Source organism: Talpa occidentalis, unplaced genomic scaffold (genome assembly GCF_014898055.3).
Source record: "Talpa occidentalis isolate TD23 unplaced genomic scaffold, MPIMG_talOcc4v2.1 talOcc4.9, whole genome shotgun sequence".
Classification (NCBI taxonomy): domain Eukaryota; kingdom Metazoa; phylum Chordata; class Mammalia; order Eulipotyphla; family Talpidae; genus Talpa; species Talpa occidentalis.
In genome coordinates this window covers 41,419,172-41,432,261 of record NW_023605305.1, presented here as the reverse complement: position 1 = coordinate 41,432,261, position 13,090 = coordinate 41,419,172, and the positions used below count along the sequence as shown (strand labels likewise).

The 13,090-nt window shown below is 33.8% G+C and overlaps 1 protein-coding gene across 1 annotated transcript in view; it reads right to left on the bottom strand.

The window, feature by feature from the left end:
• The window catches only part of COL24A1 (collagen type XXIV alpha 1 chain), a 260,287-nt gene that overhangs the window by 88,410 nt on the left and 158,787 nt on the right, over positions 1-13,090 (bottom strand). The window contains exons 28-32 of the mRNA XM_037499346.1: positions 12,951-13,004; positions 5,073-5,126; positions 4,656-4,700; positions 4,497-4,541; positions 461-514 (exon numbers count right to left, since the gene is read on the bottom strand). Coding sequence (XP_037355243.1) covers positions 461-514; positions 4,497-4,541; positions 4,656-4,700; positions 5,073-5,126; positions 12,951-13,004 — 252 coding nt within the window. The remainder of the gene's footprint in view (positions 1-460; positions 515-4,496; positions 4,542-4,655; positions 4,701-5,072; positions 5,127-12,950; positions 13,005-13,090) is intronic.

Below are 13,090 nucleotides of genomic sequence, written 5' to 3'. Positions count from 1 at the left end.
ATGAAATTGTATTTGTATTCTTGATGTAACAGCATTTCTGTCATGTTTGTACCTTTTGGCCCATCAGATGTAGAATTTGGCTTCTCTAAATGGTCTTTTATTATAGAGTTGGGTTCATAAATGTGATTGTGTGTGTGGCAGTGTAATAATTATTGTACAAACAGCGAGTCATTCAGAAAGAAAATTTCTGAGATTCAGTAAGACAGAGTTGTCTTTGTTGAAAACAGAAATATGTGAAATTTTAACAGTTCCACAAAAACAAGAACAAATTTGACTGTATGAGACCAGGAAGGCACTAAACCCAATATCCACAGCAAAATTCTCATGCTGCATAACGAGGTGCTTATGATAAATGCTGCTTTCATAAAATATCAGATACAACACAAAAGTACAATAAAAACAGAAAGATAAATATACATTATGAGAAAAATACAATTAAAAAATATAAAGAGAAACTTACTGGCTCTCCTGCAAGCCCCCTATCTCCAGTACTCCCGGGAGATCCTGGTAATCCCTGAACAAAGGCAAAAGTTGAAAAAACAATGATGCTTGAGTGGTTTGTTTTTTTTTTTTTTTTTAACCTCAGTTTTACTTTACTATCCTATCACCCAACTTTTCTGTCTGCCTCTACATTTTTTCTTTTGTGGTAAAATATATGTAGCATAAAATTTGACATCCTAAGAATTTTTAAGTGTCCTTTGGTGGTAATAAGTACCTTTAGGTTACTGTGCCACCATCACCATCATCTATCTTTAGAAATATTTATTGTATTAAAGTGATAACTGAAATGTTTATCTTCTTAAACTCTGTCTTCATTAAGTAATGTCCTATCGCCTCTTCCTTCCCCAGAAAACTACCATTCTGCTTTCCATCTCTATGGATATGACTATTCTAGTAGCTCAAATAAGTGGAATCACAGAGTATTCTTTGGTGTTTGGCTTAATTTCACAAAGCATGTCTTTTCAGGGTTCATAGATGTTGTAATATTATGTGTCAAGACTTCCTTTTTAAAATGGAAAAATTTCCATTTTATGCATAAACTACATTTCATTTATCCATTCACCTGCCAAGGACCCTTGGGTTTTCTATTTTGGCTTTTGTGAATAATGTTGCTATATGCATTGATATACTGGTGTATGCTTGAATCCCTGTTTTCAATTCTTTGGGATATATACCTAGAAGTGGAATTGTTGGTTTATATCATAATTCTATACTTAATAATTGGACAAACAACTGAAATGTTTTCCAAGGCAGTCCCACCAATTTATATTCCCAAAAGCAAAGCACAAGGATTCCATTTTTTTCTACATCCATGTATTTCCAACATTGGTTATTCCCACCTTCCCATCCTCCCTTTCTATTTGTTTAATAATAGCCATCCTAAAGGTCATCAGCAGCATCTCATTAAGGTTTAGATTTGCATTTTCCCCAATGACTTGTGATACTGAGCCTACCTTCATGGTATAACTACTTTTAAGACAATCTACTTAAGTTCTTTTACTAATTTTTTCATTGGGTTATTTTGTTGTTGAGTTGCAGGAATTCTTTGATCTGCTCATGTTCTTATATTTAATCCACATTCCTAAATAGTGACAATTATTCATAATTATTTTAAAGTGGGGTTTTTATATTCTCACACCAGAATTGAAGACCTAGTATGTAACGAAGAATGTGAAATGTCTCATGAGCCATTTTTTTGTGAACCATTTTTTTATGAATCATTTTTTTAAAAATGTGATTTCAAATTAAAAAAAAAAAAAAAGGAAAAGCAGAGGAGCCTTAGATCCCAGAGGCCAGGACATGATCAAATTACACATCTCCAACTCCCTTTATCCTTCCCCATATTTATATCATGATTTCTGATTTTTCATGCAATTGAGTCTTGGATAGGGAAGTATATTCCAAAATGGTATATGAAACTCTATATCAAATTCCAGATTCTCTCTGATGCTCCCATTCAAAGATTATTGAACAAGTACTTTGTGCCAGAACTAATGACTATAAAACAGTGTCTCAGTCTATTAGCAATTTGTGTCTTCTACATTATTTACCTTGGGAAGTCTGGCAACTATAAATTTGATCACATTTATCATTTTATCTTCAAGCTAAAGACTAAGAAAAATTATGTTGTATAGAAAGTAAAGATATCCAAAGTTCCTCTCAACATACAATCTTCTAAATAATAATCATCAATGCTATATTTAGTTATGTATGGTTGTCTGGCTAGAGAAAGGAGATATGTTTTTCCACATTTATAGGAATTAAAAGATTCAATGGAGATCAAACTCAAGATTACCTAGATGTTAGATTTATCATAGAAGGATTTTAAAGTAGCTATCATATAAATACACTCAATAATGTAACTAAAAATATGCTGGTGAAAATTCATCCTAGCACATCAGAGTCACACTGCTGGAAGTCAAAGATAAAGGGAGAACCATGAAAGCAGTCAAGAAAATGAAATATTCAACACAGAGAAATAATGAGGAAGGTAAATGTGGGCTTTTCATCAGAAATATAATGGAGGCCAAAGAAAATGACATGTTATCTTTACAGTGCTGAATGAAAATAAGAACGAGAAAACTTCAACACAGAATTCTACATTCAGTGATAACAGTTTTCAAGGTTGGGTGTAAAACAGACATTTTCATAAACAGAAACTAAGAAAATCCATCACCAGCAGAACTTGACTGGAAGTTTAATGGATGTTCTATGAGCTGCAGTAAATGATAACATTTGAAAATGTACATCTACAGAAAAGGAATGAAGAGCACCAGAAAGGGGAAAACCATGGATACAGTTTTTAAAATTACTGCTTTCTATTTAAATATTTCTGAAACATATCATTTATATTAAACTCTTTATTTATATTAAAGAAAACATAGACTACACAGCTATTAGGAGAATGCTCTAGAACAAAAGTCAATCTGACCTTCAGTATATCTTTTCTATTACACAGCATGGCCGGTTTGTTGGCAGTACAGAAAGGGTAAAAGACACCAAGACCACTGTGCAAGATTCAAATAAATCTTTGTGACGGATTTCTTGAATTGAAAATCCTAACTTTCCCAAGATCTTAAAATTATGTTCCATTTCAATCAAGAAAACCACCCGTGTTATCCACTAAGATAACTTTACTCTTCCAGCTGCCTCTGGAAATTGCTTGCCATAAGCTTTGGTTACAAAATGGTTCTACTATCTTTTATTTGATTGAGAAAATAAAATTTCATATTTATCCAGGCATATCTGATAGTCTGAAAATGAAAGTGAAATTCTTAGGCATGTCAACAATGCATAGAGTAAGTAATTTTAGTTCTCTTGGCCTGCTTTTTCTAAAATAAGATGTGCTCCAAATTTATCCACTCATTGGGACACATTACCTTTGTAATACAGTGTAATAAAGTGGAAAGAATTCACAGAAAGACCATTTCCATTACTCTAATAGAAACCCAAATGGTAAACCTTAATACTCAGTAAATGTTCTTTTGGGATGACTTGAATTAATAAAATGAAATTTCACATACAAGTTCCTTGTCTGAACAGTGTTTTTTTTTTTTTCAGGTCTCTGTCAAACATGATGCTATTAAGGAAACAACTGGCAGGGGGCAGCAGATTTCAAATAGGAACAGGGAGATAGAAGTAACAGTGACAGTCACTATCGCTGCCTAAATCGTTGTGTCCAATTCCTTTCTGATGCAACAGTTGCCATCTATTTAAATTATTATCCAGGTTTATAACATTAAAATTTATATATGCATGTATATATAGAGAGAGCAAATTAAAATGTCAATCTTAAACATTATTATTCCAAATGAAAATTAATACCCATACTGTTTATATGCTCAAAATTATACATGTAATATATTATCATAATGTATATAATGGTCAATATCATATATATGCTTGTGTAGATATATTTATGTTGTATACATATATGTATATGTATTTTTCTCTTTTTAAAAACATTTTTCCCCTTAGTGATAGTCAAAGAACTTGTTGCCTCTTAGGGAAAAATTGAAATTTTGAAAATATTTTTTTGGTAGGAAATATCTAGTACAACACAGTGTTAAAGCTCCTAGAGTAATGTCATGTGAATGCACATAGTTATATATTATAAGGGTCAAAAATACTCAAATTGAGTTAAAATAAAAGTAGACAAGAACTCTCAAGAAGTTTCCTACATTAATGTCATTAATATTGCATTACATTTATATTTTATACCATTTTATTTTACAATGGAGTTTACAGAACAACTAATTTATCCTAACAAGGGTGAAGTTAAAGTAACAGTTATTACCATCAGTATAGGGGTTAAATATAACTGAGGTTCATAATGAGTAATCAATTGCCCCCCCCAAAAAAGAACACTGACTCAGTGATTACAGGAAAAGAACTTGTAATCTCTTAGTCTAACAAACTGAATACCACACAACAGCTGTGCCAGAGAATAAAGTGGACAGAAATTGCTTATGGTTTGATTATTCTTAATTACGTACAGGTTTTCCTTGTGGTCCTCTTTCTCCAGGCTTTCCAGTCTTACCCTACATGAGAAAGAAAATACTTTAGTAGTTCCTCTCCAAATATTAATCACACACCTAGAAAAACAGGGAAGATTTTAAATGTTTCTCTTCATTGTGAAATGCTTTGTTACTTACAGTAAGACCACAAGGACCTCTTTTTCCTTGATTTCCCTTTTCACCCTAAGAAAGTATCAGTAACAGGGGTTAATAAGAACATGAATGATCGTCTTATATGAGCTAGTGTACATGCTGAAAATGAAGATCTCAAGTGTATAATTCAGTATTAAAAAAAACTGAATCCAATGTATTGATGTTGGAATTTATTTATTGAAGTATGTGCTTATTCTAAAAGCCAGATGAATTTGGAGAATAAAATTTCATAAATTTCTGTGACTCAAAAAAAGGAAATATTTCTGTGTAATAAAAATTTTATATATGCTTCATACTTAGACAAAAGTTAGAATCACACTTTTGTAAGAAAATACGTATTTTTTGGGAAAGTGGGGCATAATAAAACTTAGCTGTGTGTGAAATGACAAAGTCAGTGATTACCTTGGCACCTTGTATACCTTGTTCCCCAGGGAGACCATCTAGTCCTCTTGGTCCCTGGAGATGGGAAAAAAAAATCTCTTGTTTATTTGAAATGGTCCCTTTTTTACCACTATACATTCTTACAAATGAAGAAACTGTGCTCTTCTGTAGTAGATAAACTCTTTCTGCATATTTCTGTGCCATGACTACAGAAAAGTCTACAGATGAACCCTTTTGCACAGAAGAATCAAGCCAGCTTTCTCAAGTGTTAAAGCCAAATAGTAAATCAATCACCACAAAAATAGCCGATTCATTTGCAGTGGTGGCTGTAACATAGCTATGTTATTGGAATATTTTGTTTACATTATCATTTATAGGACATCTTGAATTCATTCTGAAAACAACTATAAATTAAATCAACAGTGACTAGTTTGCCCAAAAATTGTCTTAAGTTTTATGTTTTGGAATAGCACACTGCTCTTCTTTTTATTAGAAAATAAGTGCTGGTTGCATTTTGTTTGCCATGAACCTACAACAGTTACAGGAAGGTGGCAGGGGCACAGAAAGAGTGACAGGAGATGCTGTTGGAAATATTCATGTAAATATGAATATTTCTCAGCTAAGCTACTATTGATATTCATTCATAATTTGCTGTAAAGAAGCATTAGTTGCAAAAGCAATTCTCAGGGAATCTGCCTCTTTGCCTAATTATAACTGTTCTTAGAAGATCTTACAGTCCTTTTCAAGGGAATTAATTCAACAAATGTTAACTCACCATCTACTGTGGAAAAGGCACTGCATTAATGTTTATGAAGATACACAATTAAAAAATAGTTTCTCCATGATGAAGCTTACAAAATAACTATAATATATAGAGACAAAGCATGTTAAGGGCTAAAAGGAGACAGTTTTGATTTTTTGTAAATGAAATGAAGCCATCATTTTGACAGTTGGAGATCATGCTCTTACAGACTTGTTTGAAACAGAAAGACTCTAGATAGAATGACAGTATGAAAAAAGGACACAGGAGCAGAAAAAAAAGATACCCAAGAATGGAAGAAATAGGTTTTTTTTCTTTTTTTAAGCTGAGCTATAACTTACATGTAGTATTTCTATACTAAGAAATGCTTGTGGATGGACTGGGACTTAGAAAATGAGGACTAGAGTTTATATTTAAAAATGAGAAGCCATTGAAGATTTCTATACAAAACAGTGATACAAATCTCCCAGTACCACATGCTGATTTGAAGGAGCTCCATAGGCTTCAGAACCTGCTCTAAGGTTAGTTTTGGTTTAGTTTATTATTAAAATTTGTTTACTATAATTGGATGCTCTTTGTGGGTGCTCTTAGTAACTACATGACCTGATCCTATAGGGCACATTCACGGAATTGGAGAGTAGACTCACATTGTATGGGGATCATAGCGCCATTGCTCATACTAACTTAAATTAAAGCCACTGCTCAGGTCTAGCCCTAACATTTCTCAGTCTATAGTTAATGTGCTCCATGATTTGTCCTTGACTTCCTTTTCTGCTCTCTATTCATTAAAGACTGAAAAACTAAGTTGTAGTCTCATTGTATAGGATCTTGAACATCAAGTTGATGATCATGGGCTTACTTTAATAATTGGGTGATTTTATTTAGTGTCTAAGCCAGTTACTACTTTAGCCCCAGGGCTATGGTCTGGAGAAGAGACAAATCCCTTAATTCATAAATTAGCAAACATATAAAACAAAAATAAAAAGTGACTACAGATAATCAAGTACAATGAAAAAAACAAAAGAAGTTAAAGGACTTGAGAAAATCCAAGGTGGGAGCACTATTTTACATAGGGTGGCCTGAGGAGTCTCTCTAAAGTGATACCTGAAGGAGGTAAGTCAGCAGGTCATGCAAATTTCTTTTTTTTTTTTTTTTAGGTCATGCAAATTTCTTGGGAAAGGTGACTGTGAGAAAACAGCAACTGCAAAGGTCCTTGGTGGGGGCATGATTAGAATGTTTGACCATTTAATGGTGATGGATAAAAGTATAATGGTTAACAAATGAAGTTTTAAGTGCAAAGATTCCTTAGAAACAGGCTCTAAGAATAACCTTCGTTGTAAAAATTCAGCAGCTTATATTGATCGTCCTGTATGGACACCTGTTTTGCCTGCATTGACACTTCCTCTGCCTATTTTCTTTTCTCTATACTGTAAGATGATACCTGGGGAAAAATTTTAGAGTAATACAGGAAGGCAGCAGAGAGGAAGAAAAGGAATGAATGGTCAACATTCTAAAATTCTATAGAAAACAAGAACTAGATTGAAAAGGTGTCCATTGGAGATTTGGGTAGTAAACCCCTTTGCAGCATGGAATTTCTATCTTTGATATTTTATTCGTAAATAACTGGTAGGCATTAGAAATAAAGGCATTTTTGGAAAAACAATTGGAAATGTAAGTTAGTTCTGGGGGGTAGATAATGAGTTTGACTCTACACAATTAACCACAATGAGGCAGTTATCTCCCAGACTAGTGCTAGAGAGTTAGTTTTCTGCCTACATTCACATGACAGCAGCCATAAGGATCAAGTTTCAAAAGCCTCCCTAGACACAGAGCTGTAAATTTAGAAGTTATTTGATGTATAAATTTATTTTCTTACAACTTGTTAATTTCTGGACAATATTTGATTTCTCCCCTCAGGTGTTGCTTCTGCAGTTCTCCCACCATCACAGCACTCATGATCCATCACCACAGTCCATTGTGCTCTTCCCTCCTGTTTTGACTCCTTTTCTCCCCCTCCCCTGCTGGATGCCTCAGATCTCTGGTGAGCTTACAAGTTTTGTCTTTGTCCTGACCCTTTGTTTGGTTCCTCTATGTTCGACATATAAGTGAAACCATCTGATATTTATCTTTTTTTTTTCTGACTTATTTCACTTAGCATAATCCCTTTCAGCTTCATCCAGACTATTTGGTCCAAAAATGACAAATAGGTCTCATTTCTTGGATAAAATCAGATTAAGTGGCTGTCTAGATATGTATGCAGAAAAGGCTTCATCTAGCTCAGGAGGAAAGTCTCATAACTAAGTGCCAATTTCTGTCTGGGCATACAAATCACCTACTGACATGAATGGATGAGTTCAAGCCCTGCCTTTTTTTTTAAAGATTTATTTATTTATGCATACAAGAACTGGGGTACAGGCCAGAGGTGAGGGGGAGTGAGAGGATTCACCAGAGACAGAGTGGGGAATAGAATAGGCAGATTGACTGAAATACACTGCTGAGGGGAGCAGCGGGCATGTCAGGAGAGGTCTGCTGTGCCATGTGGGTAGCTCCCTGTCTGGCCGGGGATTGAACTCATGTTGCAGTGGCTGCAGACAGCTTCATAGGTTGTGTCTTAACCCCTTGCACCACCAGGGAGGTCCCAAGTCCTGCTTTTTCAGAAGAGACTGAAGTCACAAATATAAATTAGCTGCCTGATTCATAAGAAGTCTAAATGCTCAAAGACTTTGAATAATTAGGCATTATAAAGATTATAGATTTGTGTCAAATAATGCAAAGAAATAAAAGTGAATCCTGTTAAGCAAGTGAACTCAGGCTGAAATGGAGGACCTGAGTTTAGAAGAGGTTTACAAAATGAACATTAAACATTTGTAAGTATTGAAAAGAACACCTTCCAAAATTACATAGCAATGATAGTCACCCATTATAAAGTGTTTTATATTAAAAATACTTTTACATTAAAAAATATGTTCTCATTATTACTAAACCAGACCTATATAGAGAACAAGAAGAAGTCTGTGTTCCTACAGTAATGACAATGGTGACCACATTTAGTTAAAATCAAGGAGATCTAAAGTATAGCAATTACACTCATTAAAAGCTATAAAGCCTAGAGTTGTTAAGAAATTAAAGCTGGCAGAACTCTAGGAAAGTTCAGTATTCCCTATGCTTCAGTTAAGGGTAAGTTAATTAAAAGCTTAGGTTTATCAGCTTCTTTAAGTTTCACTGATATTGGTTGTAGGAGTTATCCCTAGACTCCTGAAATTGGAAAAAAAAAAAAAAAAAGACTTAAGACAAGCTCTAACATAGTTAGACAACTAGCATTGTAATAGGCATCTAACTGGGCATGAAGTTACTTTTTAAATACCTGCTTTAAAATATTTGATTATAACAGTCTTGGAGACTGTAGGCTGATTAAATTAAAAAAAAATCTTTTATTTATCCTCACTTAGCTTGGCTACAATGGGTAACTACTGGTAACTTCTAAAAATTGAAATAAAATGAGATAGCTTTGTACATAAGGTAACATGTTTTAAAGAAGCAAGTACTTGAATTACATGCAATAATTTTAAAGAATAATCAAACCTAAACACTCAATTTAATTCTAAATGCACTGGAGACAGAATGACTGGAGACAGAACCACTACTTTATAGGAATGATCCAATTAAAAGGGGAAAAAACGATGAATAAAAACATTAATATAAATTGCATATGAGTTTATTTAGGAAGACTTAATGAAATTTCCACACACATTTCCATAACCCTAGTAATCAATTTTAATAGGCTAAATATCTAAGAATGAAAGAAACAACTCTACTCATAGAACAAATGTATTTTTAACTTGGATTCAGTATATTTGGATTTATTTTTAACCATATATGCCCGTCTTTGCTTGACTGTTAAATACCTAACTAATAATGCCTGTCTTTTCTGACTCTTGACTTAGACAGGTGGAACAACTGTTTCCTACCTTAAACAAAAACTATCTGTGATTCTGCAGAAAACTTTTGATTCTTCATTCTTGTTATAAACATTCTTTAGCAGAAGAAAACACAGAAGCTCTTCTGTGTCACCTGGCATACTCCAGGTATGATTAGCATTGAATCTAAACTTAAATACTGATGGTTGCTTTCCCAGTATGGTTTGCAATTCCCTGAAGGGTTCAAGTTCAGAATTTTACAGTCCTATCCATTCTACAAGTTGCATAGAAAATAAAAAAAAGTTACATATTTCTAATAAGGGTATTTCAATCTTCCTCTCCATTTAAATCTTAAGCATTATATTCAGAATAAAAATTATTCAGTGGTATGTCTTTATGTCACCCTCTATGCTAAAAATCTTCAGGATACCAGTTGTTTAGGGTTTTTTTTTTTTTTTTTTGATGGTGGGCACTGTTCTTTGTCTGAGCTTTTCATATTTCCTGAAAAAGTGCTAATGTCTGAGGTCACTAGACTTAAGTCATTAAATTATAAAATGCATTTGCTTTACATCTCAGTGCTAGTTAACCTTGGATCCCCACAGCACTAGGAAAGTGTATTATCAATTGCAGGAAATCAGTAGAAGTTAAATGGGTAGCAGGCAGATAGGCAGGAGGAAGGCAGATGGGTAGGTAGTCCTCATGGGGAATGGTTCTACCATTAACAATGCATACAGGAATATTTGCTAACAGTATAAATCACAGGCAGAAAGTATTGGCACACAAGGACTAGCTCTAAAATAAGAGTTATGGTCTCAGTGCAAACATATCTAGGGTGCAGCTTCTCCTCCAAGTAGTATGCACCATTGTGTGCCACAAAGGGGTTACCTGTGAGCTAGAAATATTGACTCCCATCAGCCTTTGGGATGACAGGGAAGGGCTGGAGCACAGGAACTCTAAGCCTGACATTTTTTCAATTATCTAAGTGGGTTGGACTTCTAGTCTCATTTTTTTTTTGTAGGTGAAAAACATGGGAAGGACCTACAATGTTGACATCCCACCCATGCAGCAAGTGGATTGATGGGAAGAGAACAGAAATAGGATGATACTAAGTGACAACTAGATTGTAATTCCTAATACCATTCTTTCTCAAATATTTTAGTCTTTAGTTCTCTTTGTATATCTAGTGTTCCTTGATTGCTTATAACATTCTTTGTAAAGAAAACACTTTTATTCCAACAAAACCATTATTTCTAAACAGGATTTTGTTTTGTTTTGTTTAAAAAGCACTACATGACTTTAAATAACGATGAAAAAGCATTTTGGAAGAGAATCAATTAAATGTGTTTGGAGGATAAGAGCAAAATAAACCTTTGAGGTAAGAGTTGAGGAAAAAGCAGTAAATCAGGATAGAGTAACAAACTACATAGGACTCATGGGGAAGCTAAAAAAGCAGAGTCAATGAACTTTCCATATGACTTATGAGATAGCACAAATGATTCAGGAGAAGATCTTCCTTAGGTTCATGACTTCTGCCTGGATAGTGATAAGATCTCAATTACTTAATTAACAAATTACATGAATAAGAACTTTTTTTTTTCCATCCATCACAAGACTGGTTGAACTTTTCCACTATGACTAATACAAAGTGGAATAAACACATTCGACCTGACCAAGTCCTGAATGCTGGCAGGGTACAGACCATAAAATGACAGTTTGGGTACAGATCATCTGTTATATTAAATTTTATTATTTTTAATCTCATTGGGGTTAAAATAGATGTGGTCAATGAGATATTTATAGACTGTAAATCTGTAACCCACTAAACAGTTTTTTCAGAAAAACTGTAATAGTAAAGACAAATTTGCTCTTTCTTTCATTTTTATCTAAACACAGGGCATACAATTAAAGTTATTTCAAACAGGACATTCCTAACACTTCTCTCTTATTTGCAAACTAGAAAATTCAGTTATTGTTTTTGTGCCTTTGTTAGTTAAAGATCACACTTTTAGAATCTTTAAATATTCTCTTCATTACTCTAAAAACCAGTGTAAAGCCAAAGGAGAAAATAGAACTCTTAATGTCTACATATTCAAATTAATCAAAGAAAAAAACCTAATATTGTTTGTAGTATTAAGTATAGGGTTAGGTGTCATCACTCTAACATTTGAATCTTGATTGAGTCATTTCTGTGTGCATCTATAAGTGAAATGCTTCCACTCTCTGAGTCCTCAATTCTAACATACAACATATCGCCTTCTAGGGTAGTTTTGCATATTATATGTAAAAATATCTGGCATGTCACAAACATGCAAAAATGGTGGGTCTTATTTCTTTAAAAAATTAGAACTTAATGTTTAAAAGACTTAAAGAGTGAAATATTTTTAATTTGACTCATACATAATTATTAGTAATGATGATTTAATCACCTCTGGTTTACAATCAATAAACTTAGTCATCCCATCTTCAGCTCTTATTTTGTCATGAAGCTACTATTCCTAGCTATGTAATTCTCCTGTGAATAGAAGAATAATTTATTTAAATATCTCTATATTTAAAATTCCCCCAAAGAATGAAACTGGAAGTTGGGAAAAAGAATTCTACATGACAAAGTAAAATTATAAGATGGAAAAGTATGGCTAGATATGTACAAAAGATTGAGCTGCATTCCAAATAATGTAGTATTTCAACTAATAAAGTGTTGGGAGCCTGCTGCCCTAAAGGAAGCTTGAGTTTTCTGAGCGTACCTGTTTACTCTGCATACAGAGTTCCAGGACCTAAGAAGTTCTGCAACAGAACTTCCCAGAATTGACTCCTGTTCTCTGAGGACCTGCTGGCTTGTGCACATGTTCCCTACCAATCAGGAAAACTTGTTTTCAGCAATAACTTATTAATCTGGATAAGCAAAAACACAATTGCATGCTATTTTCTTGTCCCTTTGTTCATATCTTTAATAAAAGCTTGGGCTGGGAGAGTGAGAGGCAGAGCTGCTCTCGATGGCACTCTCCCCAGCTTCCCCCCACTGCAAATTCATTTAGACTCCCAGTCTTCCTTAATGCAGAGAACTTCATCAGCTGTCCTGACTGCATCAATGAACTTTTTAAACAGGGAAAAACCCAACATCTAAATATAATTTAGAAGATACAGAGCTATTTTTATTGAACACATCACTATTTCTGAAGTCAATTTCTGAGGCTAATGTTCTTCCTTCATTAGACTACTTACTCGTTGTCCTTTAGGGCCTTGACTCCCAGGTGCTCCTCTTGCCCCCACGTGACCCTACAAGTTGAAAATGTTAAAATAGGTTATAATTCCCAGGAATGTTACCAGAATAATAGTTATAACCTTTATTATTACATTTAATT